At 37.1% G+C, this 16,203-nt stretch overlaps 1 protein-coding gene across 3 annotated transcripts in view; it reads right to left on the minus strand.

Annotated features, from left to right (window-relative positions):
- Nucleotides 1–3,786, minus strand: part of ST18 (ST18 C2H2C-type zinc finger transcription factor) — a 167,625-nt gene extending 163,839 nt beyond the window's left edge. The window contains exons 1-2 of one of the 3 annotated variants that reach the window (XM_062501612.1): nt 3,724–3,786; nt 3,292–3,427 (exon numbers count right to left, since the gene is read on the minus strand). In XM_062501612.1, coding sequence (XP_062357596.1) covers nt 3,292–3,427; nt 3,724–3,762 — 175 coding nt within the window. In that variant the 5' untranslated portion in view covers nt 3,763–3,786. Of the gene's footprint in view, nt 1–3,291; nt 3,428–3,573; nt 3,628–3,723 lie in introns of those variants that run through there. The other 2 variants (XM_062501603.1, XM_062501592.1) reach the window with 2 other exon arrangements.
- Nucleotides 3,787–16,203: the final 12,417 nt, after the last annotated feature.

Below are 16,203 nucleotides of genomic sequence, written 5' to 3' on the forward strand. Positions count from 1 at the left end.
GAGAAGAATTGAGTGCAAAGTTTTGGTTACAATTTGAACTTAATGGACTGGAAATTGTCATTTGACATACCATTAGTTATATGCCACTCTATTAGATTGGATCCCGTGTTATGAAAGAAATAAGATTATTTCGAAGTTTCCTTTGCCCCAGGGGAAAAAAAAAAAAAAAAAAGGTGAACCAAGCCTGTAGAGCTTCTTGTCTCACTGATTTAAACAGGAGCACTCCATTGGCTTCAGCAAATCCAGCACTTTATGCTGCACATATAAAGGGAGACATTGACATGAAAACTCACGGGTTAGAAGACCTATGTGTGATGTTATACAGAGTATTGTAGCAAAAAACATATCATGGGTCAGATAAGCAACAGCAATTTGTAACACTTCTCTCTCCTTCCCACTTCAACTTACACTCCTGATAGCTGCTCCAGTTAGCAGAGAATCCCTCCCCTTCAGTAATCCTCCCTTTAAAGCCCTTGGAGCTTCCTTAACACTCACGGCACACAGCACAAGTGCCTGTGAGGAAGGGTTGCAGAGCCTCTGTCTGGTTCCCATCACTTTTAAGAGCATAATATAGCAAATGAAAGGAAAGTATGATTTTCAAAGGTGTTGGATTCTTTCCAATGCCTCCATGATCAATTTAAAGAAGCACATGAAAGGTAAGCAGAACAAGTGAAGAGGATTTTCAAGAATATTTACTCTTTGTGTGGCTCTACTCTCTTTAAAGATATAGGAAATTTCTCCCTAAAATCATAAACAACAGATGTAAATTGGTATTAGAATCAAAGTAGAACATAACCCCTTTTATCTTGCCATAATCTTTTTGCAATTCCTTGTTATTCAACAATCACGATTCTACTACTTTTCAAAGTACTCATTTAAAGTGTAAGGAAATAGAATGGGGACAGGCTGGTTGCTCTTTCTAGAAAACAGCTTGAACAGAAGCTTTTCAGAGAGGAGATTTTACAGCTAGTATATATTGAAGGATCTTTTCATGCACAGACTATAGGCAGTGATTCTTTTCCTTGCTTTAAATCACAAAAGGAAACCACGAGAAAACAATGGCTTTAAAAAGAGAAACAAAAGATAATTCAACTTTATGCAGAGTCCGCATCCCCACAACCCCTTCATATCTATGTATATACATGAAGACAAGACTTTTAAAACATTGCATAATGATAATTATCAAAAGATTTTACCAAAAATGAGAAAAATTATGTTGTTACTCTAACTTCAAATATTTGAAAACTTGTTCCCTAAAAATTATACTTTCTCCTACTTTTTTTGGTGCTAAATAGCCATCAGCTAGATGTAGTTGTCACTAAAATATATGAAATAAGTATTGCACACTGGTTTCAATAATGATTCCACCAAATAAGGTTTCCAGCATCTGTCTGCTAGCTAAAACATGCAACAAAGTGTGTTTTGTTTCTTAAATTGATCTGTTTAGGCAGTGTGACATTATCAGATTTTCACAAGTATGTTTAATCTATCTTTTGAAGAGGATAAGAATATTGGCTGTAAGTCACTGTAAGCCTTTACCCCATTTTAAAGGAAAAGTTAAAGATCAAAAGTAGAGAGCATAAATACACAAAGCCTTGGCACTCTCCTTCCATTTCCACACTCTGCACTGACCTCTACTGGTTTCTCCACTTTATGCTTCATCAGTATGAAATAATCCAATTTAATTGAACTTCTGCACTCTTTTATTCAAATTTAGGGATGAGGTAAATTGCATCCCACCCTGCTCACTTCTCCTTGACTGACTGTCATAAAAAGATCAAACTTAAACCTATTGGTGGCAGTTTATCTGTAGTGAATGAGACATTATGAAAAATCATCTGTTAAAAAAACACCCCACAGTATATATGGAGCTGTAGGTAGATATTAAATCTGAAAACTCTATCTTAACACATTTATGATTACTAATTTGTTATTTTGTTTTAATTTAAATGCTATCTCCTGTCTCAATTGTAATTAAATGTTTGCTTTATAAAATCTTGGGTTTTATTATACAATTCCAAGCATCTAACCTATAACGAAGATCAGAATTACGACTGCAATACAAACACCAAAGTTGTGAATATAAAGTTAGCATCTTTAATCATCCCCATTTGAAATACTTCTGCTTCACAAAACATGCTTCTCTCCAGAAGGTTCTTCAGTACAAATATTTGCTTTAGTTAGGACAGAACTTGCAGCTTTTATAGCCACAACCAGTGGATTGAAGTAGAGTAGCAGGCTTGGAAATATAAAAGTACCACTGTAAACACTTTGTCAAACCAAAGTCCTCATCCTGTCTTACTGGGAGGAGTGATGCACCCACCACATCTTTTATGCAACTAAATGAAGTTCAAACCATCCATTTTTTATCTGATCACAAGAAAAAACAAAGCCCTTGTTCTTTATGTGCTTTACAGTAAAAAGCAACTCTAGTTAGTCATAAGTAAATGAGCAAACTTTTCCATCCTCATTTACCAAAGAACACTTTCGTTGTCAGCAAAACCCAAACTTTCTAATTTTAAAACCATATTTTTAGATCTCTTTGTTATGAAATTATTTAAGTGAGAGTAGCAGTTTTACATATCATGAGAACTTCATTTCCTCTGCTCCACGAGTGACTCCAAACAAACTTTTACAATTTTTAAGTCACCTATGCTGTCTGGAAAAAAAAACCCCTACAATTGCTGAACAGAAAAACAATGAAGCTTTGTTGTCCTGTTGATATGAATAGTAAGGCAGATCACATATTGTTAATTCAATTTCAGAGCAGCAAGATCCCTAACATTCATGAAGCTATTTTGTGCAGTAATGCATTTTTCTTTCATTTTCCATAAAAACCTTTCTAGATCCTGAATGTTAAAAAAATCACTCAGATATTCAGCACAAATCTATCCTATTTTATACTGTATAGATATCTGAATGTGACATCCACTTTATTTATTTTTTTTTTTAATCACATTCTCTGACTTGAGCACTCATACGTCTCTCCCTTCTTTTGCTGCAGCTGAAGCTGTCACCACTCCATCCTGCGAGTGCTTGGAGCCCGGGCAGCAGCCTGGGGAAGCCCTGGAGGGCTGGAGCAGGTCGGGGCTCCCCAGCATCCCGGAGGTGCCAGCAGAAGGAGGAGAGGGGGTGCCCGCACCACCCGCACCCCAGGGCACCCACCCCCTCCGCTCTGCCTCCCGGCACGGTGAACAGCAGCAGCCTCAGCTTCACTGGCCAGGATGAAAACACATCCTGGTCCTTCCCAGAGAGCTGGATGATCCTGCTTTGCGCCGCTTTTCCTCTTACCTTCACCCCGGGACTGAGGATGGGTGTCCGCAAGGTTGACGTTGCCTGGTCCTGCTGGGTTTGCCACCGCTCCGATACTCACGCTGCTGCTTCTAGGACTTGGATGAACAACTGGATCTGATCTGCTTATTCTGTGCTGTGTTAGAAAGAAAATATTTTTATGCTCTAGAACTGGGCCTTTGCTCAATGAGCAAGTACATTATTATTCTGAGATTTGCAAATCAGGCTCTTTTTCCACATGTGGGAAATTGCAAATCTCATTAAGGCTTCCTATAACTTAACAAAGGGCTGAAAGACATTGATTTTTACTGAGCGAGGTGTTGACTGGATCACCATGAGACCATCGTCTTTCCAAAAAGACATTTAAAGCAGTACTTTCGGCCAGCTCTGTGCAAAATATTCCACAACAGCCCCAATAACTTTTTTCCTTACCTCTGGTATCCCAGTGAGGTCACATTCTGTTAAAAACATCCTGTCAAGCTTGGTACAAAAGGGCTCCAAAGAATCAGAATGCAGAAGCTATGCAACTTGCTGACTAACTTTGCTCTGTGTTATTTACCAACCACACAAAGAAAATGCTGTCTATTCAAAACACAGTTCAAAACTCTCTTCACAGAAAGTGAGTGAACAAACAGTCCCATGCCCGATGCTGTAGTCACATCTCCCATGAGGCCCGGTGATAGCTCTGGGGCATGGGACGGAGTGACACCACCAGCAGTCACTACAAGGCACTTTTGTAAACAAGTTGTATGTGCAGAGGAGGAGGAGGTGGAGGAGGAGGAGGAGGGGGGAGATACTCTTACTCTGTCTTAATGTTATGCTTTATTTGCTTTGATCAGGTTGAAGCAGAACTTCAGTCTTGCTTAGTCTGCTGGGTGCATTTGCTGTAGTTCTTGGACAGGATTTTCCTCATTATAAGCTTTATTTTCTTCCAGAAGGGATCTAAAAGGAGCATATGGGATTTGTACAGGACCTAGATTCGGAACCCTGGAGCTCAGTTAAGTAGCAGAAGTTAGTTCAGCGTCTTCCAGACTCATCACAGAAACTGACAAACTCAGTGACTTACTCTGCTCCATGACCCTACTAGTTCTTACCCTACTAGTTCCAAAGCCACACCTTGACAGAGAAGCAGAAATGTCTTTTTCAGCCCCCTATAGGAAGAGAATTACCGTACAGACTCAGCACTTCCAGTCCTAACCACTGGCCTCTGCTCACACCAAGACACTCCAGCGCCTTTCCTTTTACTTACAATAAATCACAAATAACTCTTTGCAGATTTGGAAGGATAGATAATTGTTCTCATTAGTCCCTCTGTAATTCTATTCTTTAAGTGTCAGAAGAGCACTGGAATCCTATTTTTGCCACACAATCCAAACCATCCTCACTCCTTATTTCCAAGGTATCCCTTCCCATTCATCATTTCTTCCTTAACAGTTCTTTAGTAAATATTTTTTATATATGTTTTAAAGGTCTAAAAGACAGCTGTTATAAAACACCTGCAATATAGTTTTGTAAGAGGAAAATATGAGACATTATGTTGTAAAATAAACTCACAAAATTTCTTTTATGGGATCTTGATCTGCATCTTTATAAGCATTTATAGGTATGTGACATAAGTTATTCCAAACCTATATTCCAGGAATAAATATCATTCCAGGTATGACCTAAAGTACATTCAACTGCTGATATTCTTCAATAGCTGAATGGTCCATGACCAAAACTGGGTAACAAAAGTGTAGCTTTTAAACTGTAAAGATTTTCTAGAAATACATAAACCCTTAAGATACCTAGATGCGTTTCATGTATGCAAGCTTGAAAAAAAGTCTCTAAAATACTAAACGTGAATAACCTTACAAAAAAAATTGTCTGAGTAACTCAGGATTTTTAAAACAAATATGATTGTTTCTCAGTATCCAACCAGTTTTTGGTTAGAGCTGTGCCTTGTCAAGCAGTACCATTCTCCAAAAGCAACTATTTACAGATATCAAGTGAACCTTCACTTTTCCATAATAGCTGAAGATATTATACCAGTTATTGATTTTTAGTCTAGACTTTAAAAAGCCAATAGGATGTTTTCCACTGATCTTTGAGGGGTTTTTTATATTTCAAGTTTACAGCATAAATTCTTCTAATCTCATTAAAATTACTAATGTACTATAGAAAAGTATCCATATAGTCTTCCCCTTTCCCAAAAAACCTCAAATTTCCAGTTAATTTTTTTGTATCTCAGGAATGCATACCCTGCCTACTCAAATACTACAGAGTGCACTAAGTTGATTATTTTCACTTATCACTATGAGGTCAGAAAGTTTACAATCCCTGTTTTATAGACTGGGAAAACTTTAGTTACATCTTCCTCTTGAGCTTTTTCTGCAGTCTAGTACCTATTTTTGAATAGGTTAGAACCAGCATACAGAGGGCTGTACACAAAAGCCAGGTCTATAAAGCATTAAGCCTCTCAGGTCCAAGTATCTGATGACATTTTCTTCTCTCTTCTTGATCCTGTAACAAAATTTTGAAAGGTACACTTTACTTCTATTGGGAACTCTACCAAACTACATGAGTTAAAGGACTCTAGCAATTAAAATTGTGTTCAGATTATACTCCTTCATATAATTCCAACAGAAATTTTTTTGTACTTTCTTGATCCTTGTGGGTCCCATCCAACTCAGGATATTCTATGATTCTACTAAAAAACAGCAACACTGTTGCAAGAGAGCAAAAAGTGGAGATGCCGCTGTGTTAGAGAGACAGTTTCATGTTCTCTTGTTTAATGCTGTAGATTTCTGTTCTTTGATACATCTGAGGTTATCTGTGCCAGAAGCTCTTTTTGTCATTTGCAATGCGACATCCTATGTCCCACAAACAAAACAGCACTCATTGAAGGGTGTCCTTTTGGCACTGCCTTCCTTTAAATCCTTTCTAGAGATGGACACCTGTTCCCTGAATTTTTGAGATTTGGACTATGATTGACACCATTGAATTTCACAAGTGTTATCAGGTTGTTTCATTCATGAGTCTCAAAACTGAGACAGCAAAGTTAGGCTCAAATTAGAAATTCCTCCTATCTACCTACCTCTTAAAATCTATTAATTTAAGAAGACCAGCTTCAGTCTATGTGTGCACTTTTCAAGAATTGCCATATTCTTCAACCTCATGGAAAAAGAGGGTTAGAAAGTTCAAGTTTTGATAATGATTTGCCAAATCCCTCACTTGAGAGCTAAGATGTGAGCCTAATAATGTGTTTAATGCCCAAGACTCTTCTCTCTCTCTCTCTCTCTCTCCCAAACAGCTCCACCAGGGAACTGAGATGAAGAAAGATTGATACTAACTATGCACAGAGAGGACACCTAGCTGTAGTCATCAGCCTGATACTGAATTCTCTGGGGATGACAGACAAAGCTGGCAAACAAAAATAGAAGGAGGTAGAAAGAAATAAAGTAACAAAAGGCTGTTTCTGGCTATTTACCCATTACTTTAAAAAATAAATCAAAATGCACACACACAAAAAAATGAGGCAGGTCATGGATAAAACCGTATCTCACTACGTATCTCATAACTCCAGGACCAACATTGGATCAACCAGTCACATGCTCCCATCAGGTGGTGTAAAATTAAAACAAAAACTAAACCAAACCAAACCAAAAATTAAAAAAAATAAATTCCTCCTGTTCCATGTAATTACCATGAATTACAGTTTGGAGTGATTCTGTGGAGAGGGGTGAGGTGAATTTGAAACGGATAAAAGCTGGGTAAACCACTCCAGTAGTCAGGCTCCTGCAAAAGTACTTAACCAGAAACAGATGCTGCTGATGCTTTTGTTCTGGTCTTTTACTGGAGCTTATTCTGGCCTTCTGATGTGCCTCCTACAGGTTGCCTCTGCCAGGCAACAGTGCATGTGCTCATAGTCCCAACTGCTAGCATCACATTTATTTATTTATTTTCATCCCAAATAAACTCTTAATGGCTTAACATAAAACATTTGGAATTTTTTTTCTTTGAAGCACACTAAATAATAAAAAAGCCAGAAGCACAAAAGGCCATAAGGGAATGAAAGGGATGATTGTTCAAAGCACTATTAAAAGGTTTGTTGCTTTATTTATATATTTTTTTAACAACACAATTTCAGAGCCTTTTAAAGAAGACTCCTCCTCCCCAGTTGCCTGCCAAGATAGTACTTAGCTGAGGGAGGGACAGCCTGCTCTTTAAAAGAAGATGGCATCTATTAGAGAGAGAAAGGAAAGAGAGATATATAAAAAGGCTTTCCCCAAAACAGTTGTACAGAAGGGTCAATGAAAAGAAACAAAAGGTATGAGATGACAATTAAATGGAAAGGAGATGAGAACATTAAAGCAGAGCACACTGAGAGGAGAGGGGTTTACTGCAAAAATGGTTCTGTAAAGGTCATTTTGGTTACTCTATTATACTAACCACAGCCTATATTTAGGCATCTGGCAGGTAGTAATTGCAAAGTGCTTCACCAAAATTAACTGTGAAAGCCCTCTTTCATGAGATAAGTGAGGGACAGAGACCCACCTGTGGGCAGGTAGACACCATGTTGCTTCCACAGAAGACCCTTCGACAGCATACATGTTACAAACAGCCACAGAAATACTAGTGCTCCTCTCGATGTGTTGCATTATTTCATTGCAGGTATTAAGCAATTTCTCTGGGTGCAAGACATTTCAAGTGCAGTTAAAATGTCTGGAGATAAAGCTGAGGTCCATATTCACTCTCCTTTCCTTTAGAAGCAAATAATGCAGTCTGGGTCTCACTCTTAAAAAAAGTTCCTCCAAAAATTATCACTGGTTGAAAGCCTATTGTCTCAAAATGCTGTCAGCAACCAGCATCACAGACATGATCACAAACCCCCAGGTGACTCATGGAAATCTGAATAAATGCTGCCAAACCAACATTAACTCTGTACGGCTGGCGCAGCTGCCACTGATGGCGTGTCCCTGGTGACCTTTGCTGCCAGGGGGTGGTCTGTGGATTGCTCTGGCTGGACTCTTGTACAGCTCATGACACCACTCCTAGACATTAAGAATGATGCTTCTCTGTTTTGAGTCTGATAAATCTGTGCAGTTGAGGAGGGAGGGTGAAAAGCTGTACCTTTCCTGGTGAGCTACAATCAGCTACATCAGCTTGCACTACCAGAACCATTGGACTCTGGGACAGTCTACATCACAAAAGGGGTGCAGAGGCCTTTGATACATCCCATCTTTTAAGAACAAGAAGGAAACTAATACAAGAAGATATTTTCATTGTAACAAAAATGCAACAACAACAAAAAAAATCATCCAACTTCCAAAGACAGTTTTATTAGAAATGCACATTTCGTCCTGTGAAACTAAAGATTGCTTTCATTTTCCTTCAGGTGTTTTATGATATAAAGCACCCATTTTTGTGGCAATCTCCAAAGAAACTCAGCAGAAAACATTTAAAGGAAAATGGAAAACTTTTCAAGGACTCTTAAGTTCTCAGACAGAGACCTTAAATTTAATGTAAGAGTTATAGATTAAGGTGCAGATAAATTCTTCAGAGATCATGCTTTTCCTTAACAGGTTATTCTTGTCTGGATTTGATTTCCTAAATCTCTTAAATCCTGAGTTGGAAATTAGGAGGTGCAAAAGGCTTTGAAAAGTGGTATGCGATGTGTCTTTCTGCATGACGGCTCTGAAGCTGCTAGCACCCTGACTTGTGATTCTGACATCAGGGCAAACTCCAAACCAGGGTCTTTTATCAGTGTTACCCAGTTTACTGGGCCTCTCTGTGGAAAAGGGAAGGATCTGTTACCTTATTTATCTACTGAAGGAAAACAGAGCAATCTTTCCTAAAGGAATCTTTGAAAGTATCTGAAATAACCCAAGGTTATTACACAGATTAAGCTAACAGATTTCTATTGAAAAGAATATGGCTTGTACATCAGAGTCGTATAAAATCTTCCTTCTTGTATTAAACCGTGTCTTAGTGAAACAGTGACTAAACTGTTATATATGCTGTGAGGCCAAGCAACTCCTTGGAAAATCCATTAAAATTAGTGAAAAGGCAGAAAAGTGAAACTATCCAACAGAGACTACAGGAAATTTACTTTTTACATGGCATGGCCAGGACGCTGCAATTTCTCTTTACCATCCTGAAAAGAAAATGGGGTCCTTGTCACCTGAAGCTGTTGAGACCCGTGCTTCTTGCTGGCTGAACGAAGGAATCCTAGCAATGCATCCCTCACCAGTGAGTGTCACAGGAGGCAGAGACACAGGGGCTCTCCTCTTGTGAGGCTTACAAAGAATTCAGCTGCACAGACAACAGTGATGACTGCAGTCACAGGCATGAGCCTCCTAGGACAGCAGGTCAAAAGTGCTGACTCCCACTGAGGTAAAGATTCACTTTGTTCAGTGGTGCCTCGGCGTGCTTTAAAGTACAAAGCTGTGTGGGGCACACAGTGTGCGGTTTCCCCCTCAATTTCCAAATAAGCTACTTAAATCCTTTAGGCGTGGATTTTTCCAGATAATTATGTGAGTAGGGAGTGCTCATGGTGAAGGTGTTCATTTCAGAATCTTCACTTTTAAAAAGTTTTGTGTGAACTAATCTCGGTCTAATAAAGATCAATATGGGAACTGCCTTTTTGGAGGGCCAGTAGTAGAAGAAAGACCATATTGCTCTGAGTCCCTGAGGATGAAGGGGCCAACACCTGACTCACTAGATGTACAGAAAAGTCTTAAGAGGTGTACAAAGTGCGGGTAGGTGAGGGTGATGCTGGTTTTTTTCAGCACGTGCTGTAGAGTTTGAGAACAGCTAGGGCTGCCACCCAGTGGAGACAGGTACAAATTTTGTACCAATTCAGTTTCCCAGTCACAGAAGGATAGTTTGATCTCTAGCTCTCCAGCAGGGGGCACACCTTAATGATTTTGTTCCTTGCTGCCTTTCTGTTATTCAGGATCACTATATTCCACCTAAAAGTTCAAATACATTTAAAAATGCTAACCTAGGACCTTAGACTGAAATTTTGCCTTGCATGTCCGCTGTAGCAGTTTCTTAGGACAAGATTAGATTGTTGAATAAATTTCCTAAAGGAATAGTGCTGAATACTTGTCATATTATTGTTTCAGCCATAATATAACTTTTATTCTACATTTTATTTGGCATTCTTTATGGCCAAATATAGGATTTGGCACAGATGGGATCACTTGCACTATAATTTTACGAGCAAGAACAAAGGACATTCCTACAAAACCTTTAAATCAGACTTGAAGTACTGTCAGGATAGATAAGAAAGAAATTTCAATTCTATGTATGGACAAGAAAAATTAGGCACAATTCAACATTTACACTGATTTATGTAGGTGTTATGTCATTTTTCTTCCTATTGACTCTTATCTGGCATACTGCTGCCCTAGCATAAACCGACTTTCTGACTGGTTGTATTTTTAGGCATTTCAAATAGTATTTCAAACACTATGTTGAACATCTTTCTTGTGTACAACAATGAGAAAGTGGAACTTACCACGGACAAAATTAAACTATCTAGTATCTTACCAAGCTGTGAATGAAGAAAAGTAATTCTCTGACCAGCTATGTCAGATTTTACAGAAATCTTCTGGTATCTTGGAAATTTTTTTCCCCCTCTTTGTCTGACAGGTGTGCAAATGGTTTGCTTGATTGCAAATGAGATCATTTTCCTTGTAGGTATTACTCTTGCTTTCAAATCTGCACTTCATCACGCTAAGAAATACTCAGTATGCTTCAGCATACTAACTATACTTCAGCATAGTAAGAAAGTGTTGCTTAGATTTCTGGACTGCCCTTAACTACCAGATCAGGAATCTTGTACTTGCTTATTAGCAGCATCTTCTGTTAAAAGCTATTCTGCTTATGATATTTATTCACCAGACAAGACAACATTTGTCTGCTTTAAAGCTCTGTGGTTAAGGCATTCACCTGGGACTTCATACTCTAACTTCATGCTCTTCATAAACTTCACACTCTTGTTTCTACTGTAACAATAGTGTTTTGAAGCCCATCTGTCATTCTTTCAAGGGATGCTGTTTATATAATAGAATCAAAAATCCCCTACGTTTCCACACAGCCAGAAAATATTCCCAGGAACATCCCTTCTGGGTCAAGTTACAGAAGATGAGAATACATCTTTTCTCGGGTTATAAGAGAAGAAGTGAGTTTGTAGGACTGCAGTTAGAGAAACAGAGATAGAAAACACTTTGGCTCCAAGTCAAAGGGAGTTTTCTCTTGTTTTCTGTATTGCGTCAAAAGTCTAGAACAAAACACCACCTCAAACACTTTGTTTTCTGTTTTTAATTGGGAGACTAAAACTCTGTGACTGCACTGACTGCTCTGTTTGTTTGCTTATTTTGCTCTAATCAGTGCCTTAAAAGGACAGAAGTAATTTAGTGGTTTAAGAATTTGCTGATGATAAATTCTGCACGCTTATAAGCCCATGTTTGAAGGACAGCTTTGTGTCTTCACTTCCCTCTGAACTATAATTCCTGTTGCCCAACAACTTCAATAGGTTTGGGACTTACAAACATTTTATTATCTTTGGGTACTCTTTATATTCAGCTGCATAGCAATATTTTCTTAAAAAATCTGGCCAAAATTTTAACTTGAAAATTTCCCTGCACCTCTAGGACAATTCTTAACAGTTCAATTAAAAGAGAACAAAAATTAGTAACGCAAACATTAGAAATTTTATAGCAATGAACAAATCTGGAATCATGAAGCTGGATGCTCTTTTCCAGCGGTTCCGATTAACAATTTCTGGTCAATATATCCTCATGCCACAAGGGGGAGACACAAGAACGTAATTTCTTCACTTAAAATTCCCCAATGCCGTTCGCATCCTGTAAATTACATTTATCGGGAAAGCTGTCTAGACCATTTGCCCTCTCATGAACACAATACTAGTCTGGAAATGAATGGGCTGGCACAGAGGCGTTTCCACTCCGTATCATATCATAGAAAACAGACTTAAAGTTCAAGGGTATATTAAAAATCAGGAGTACTCCACTGATGTGCATAGAAGGAAATGTGCGAGAAAATCCCAAGTAACCTCCGAAGGAGATAATACAAATGTTGAGCTTCTAAGCTTCCCTCTCAGAAAATTGACTAGTTTGTAATTCTATAAACTTCTTATGGCACCAGCATTTTATTTTAGCCATTTATAGCTGCCATCATAAGAGAGAATGTTGCTTCAATTTTTAGACAAAAGAAGTTCAGGTAGATGATGATTTGTGTTGCTATAGGTGCCAAATGTCATAATTAGTCATTTGCACATAAACTTCTGTTGATGGAACAACTTACAATCCTCAAGGATGAAGAATATCCACTAAGCACATGGAAGTTTCTAAATTTGATTTGGCTCAGAGCAATGCCTCAAAATTCGTTTCTCCACTACTTTTGTTGCTGGATTGATCTGAGTTGCCAGTCAAATAAAATTTAGCATTATTTTTTCTCCAGCACTGCAGTATAGCTCAGTTGGGTTAAATACATCACAGAATGGACTGAAAGTTGTGCTGCCTCTTGAAGCATTTGCAAAACCAGTACCCATAGTGATGTAAACCAAGGTGAGGAAAGACTGCAGTGTTGAACAGCTGTGGTAACAGCAATACATTAATTCAAACAATTAATTCAGAACTTGGACTTATCCCAGGCAAACTAGAGATAGTAGTTGTTCTGGCAGCTGTTGAAACTCATATATCTGCAATTTCTAAAAACCTAAACTGAAGTACATGGGAAAGAAAGAAGAATACAAGACAGAAAGCAGAAAAAGTAGAAAGAAAGCAAAACAAGCCCTGTTAATGTGAGTTGTTCAGAAACTTCCCTGCAGTCGTCACTTATGAGCTTATGCTTGAAGACATTAAAAAATCAGTTTCCTTGTGCATTATTTCAATACAGAAAACCCCCTTCTTTATATGGGTCAAATGGAACAGATCTGTATTTCTTTAAAAGGGAGTTATAGAACTTGTTTTCAACATAATATGTTGCTCTGTCTTGCAAAAGCATTTGTTAACAGTCAAATAAATTAACCTCTTGAAAGAAATCCTTGTAGAATTCTGATATAAGTGTATACCAGGATATGTAGCATTATTGCAATGCATTTTGAATTAGCCAATAATTGCTCAAAGCTGAATTTAAGCTGTTCAGAGGGCAGAATCAGAATATGTTTTGTCTTGAAAGAAATAGGTTAATGGGAAAGGGAGAAAAAAATAAGCAATGCAGCCCTGTCAAGACAAACTTTTGTTTAATGAGAATGGTTGGTTTTGGTACAACTGAAACACTTCATTTTGAAATTGAAGCCAATGATGTTAAAAGAGTACAAAGAAAATAGCTTAATTTAATGAAATTTTTCAAAATCTCCATTTGTAATGAAAACTTCTTAGCATTATAAACTTGAAATACTGAGATTATGAGAATAATTATTTCAGGATAGCTCTAAAATGCTTTTGGGATGTGCTTATTATGTTATTGTGTCAGATAATCTGACAAATTATATCAAACCCTGAATATAAACAAGATATTTATAAAACTTCCATTAAAAAAAAAGGTTTTGTTTTCTAAACACTGCAGCAGAAACCACTAGTAGTGTTTAAAACAGTGTAAACAGCATAGAAATACAATAAGGCATATGTTGCAAGGGTAATTATAAAGAATACAAAATAAATTTCAAAGGAGTGGGTAGATGGATAATGAAAAAAAACCTTTATGTTCTTCAAAATTCAAATATCTGTGAGATTCATAATTGCATACAATGTCTTAAAAGGTAAAAAAAATAATGCTATAATCAGAGAAAAGCAATTAATTTAAATGTGGGTTTGAGGTCTATAAATAATCACTGTAGGCAAAATATATCTAGAATTCTTAATGACTGCTAAATTAATTTTAATATTTTTTATGGATTAATTACCACAGAAAATGCTTCCTTTCAAGAAAACAGAATGAAATCTTAAAATCAGAGAATAAATTGGAACAAGCACTCTGAAAAAAAAAACCAGAAGAGCAAATAAATAAATGCAATTTAAAAATCAGAAAATTTGCAAATGAACTGGTGGGAAACAAATCTACTGAGATTAAATGAGCTGAAGTGAAAACGGCAAAAACTTCCCAAAATTATTCCCATTGAAATCAGAAATTCAGGAGAGAAAATTAAAATAGAGACAGTGGAAGATATAGAAAAAAATCAATACTAACACATGCTCTGGAAAGCAGAGCTAATCAAATAAAATTCAGTTAAAAAGAGCTAACAATGATTTCTGTGTTTCATGACAGTTATTGTTGCTTTCTTTTCTTCTTCTCTGAAGTTAAGGTACTCCAAAGACCTTACACATTATTAGCAGGTAACAAAAGCACTTATTGGAAATGAGAATACATGAAGAGATACAGAAAACACACTGAAGTGAGTTTAATACACGATCATGGTTTATTATATAAATATGTAGGATATTTTCTTTGGCATAGTTACACACAGGGACACAACACAAATCACCACACCAGGTTCCCAGGTACTACAGTACCTCAGGATAGTTTTCTGATTTTTTCCTGCATTTTTTGAACTTTGATATACCTGTGAAAAATTACAGATTAGTTGCGCAAGCAGAATCAATCCTTTAAAGAGGAAAGAGGCTGAGACTTCAGAAGAAACCTTATATGCATTTCTATGTGAAAACTATTTAGGCACTATTTTTCAGGTCAAATTTTATTGCTTAAAACAAAATGTCCATGTGGTGATTTTTTTTCCTGTCAGCTAAGATCCTAAATCCTATATATTTTTATTACACCTAAGCAGGTTGGTTGAAGACAACTGGCATATCAGACCTGTCAATACCGAGTTCATTGCATCCTGTGCTAGACCTTCTGTTTATGCACAAAGGTGTTCTAAAAACACATAGCCAGATCATTCAAAACCATGGCTTTTCAGGGACAAGATAGCCAATTTTCTTAAATTGGAATTCCCAGACACTAAAGGGTATTGTTTTAATGGCACAGTTTACAGATTGTGCCACAATCACCTTAAACAACTGACTGCTGTGGTTCAGCCTAGTTCCAAAAAGCACACACAAATATATGAATGTATACACAAGCTTTTAAAAGTTTTCTGTTCTTTAGCTAGCTATCTCAAAACTGTTGTTGTTGATTGTCCACCTTAGAATGATGTATTATATGTAATCATACGTAGTACATATTAAAACCAATATCAAGGAAATATTAATCAAAAGTCTCTCTTTAAATCTCACTAAATTTACAGAGAAAGAAGTAATGATAAGTTTAATTGGATGCCTAAAATTATCAATACTAGATATTGTCTGGAAATGCATGAAAATTAATTATTTACTTTCCCAGTAAAATATTCAAAGGAAACCAATGTCTTTTATGTTCTCAGACAGAACTTAAAACTGATTGACCAAGAAATGTCTCTAAAGAATATAATTCAGATACTTAAAGGGCCCAGAACATAAAGGAACTTGACCAAATTTCAGTTGATGGCATACAGAACACAGAAAAATTAGTTATCTTCAGAAGACTGTATAGATATTTATGATGTGTCAAGATAAGCTAAAAACATTTACAGGTCTTGTGATTCTATTTTACTTCTCCTTCTGATCATCTCTCTTAGTTGTCATGAAGGAACAATAAGCAAGGAATTATGGAATAAAAACATGGGGTTTTGCATCTTCTATGGCTACTTGGACAACCTGGAGAGGAAAACTAAATACTTGGAATGTACAGGAAGAGAACAGGAAAAAAAGCAGCAAAGCATTTTTTTTTTCTTTTTAAGGGCACAGCAAAGTGCCCCTTTCCAGAAGTGGCTGAGATCTGGACAATCATTTTAATTCAGACAGCATAGTTTACTTGTTCACTTTTTAGACATTCCTGAGTTTTACATGGACATTTTTGTGCGGA

The sequence above is a fragment of the Cinclus cinclus genome, chromosome 1 (assembly GCF_963662255.1).
Source record: "Cinclus cinclus chromosome 1, bCinCin1.1, whole genome shotgun sequence".
Classification (NCBI taxonomy): domain Eukaryota; kingdom Metazoa; phylum Chordata; class Aves; order Passeriformes; family Cinclidae; genus Cinclus; species Cinclus cinclus.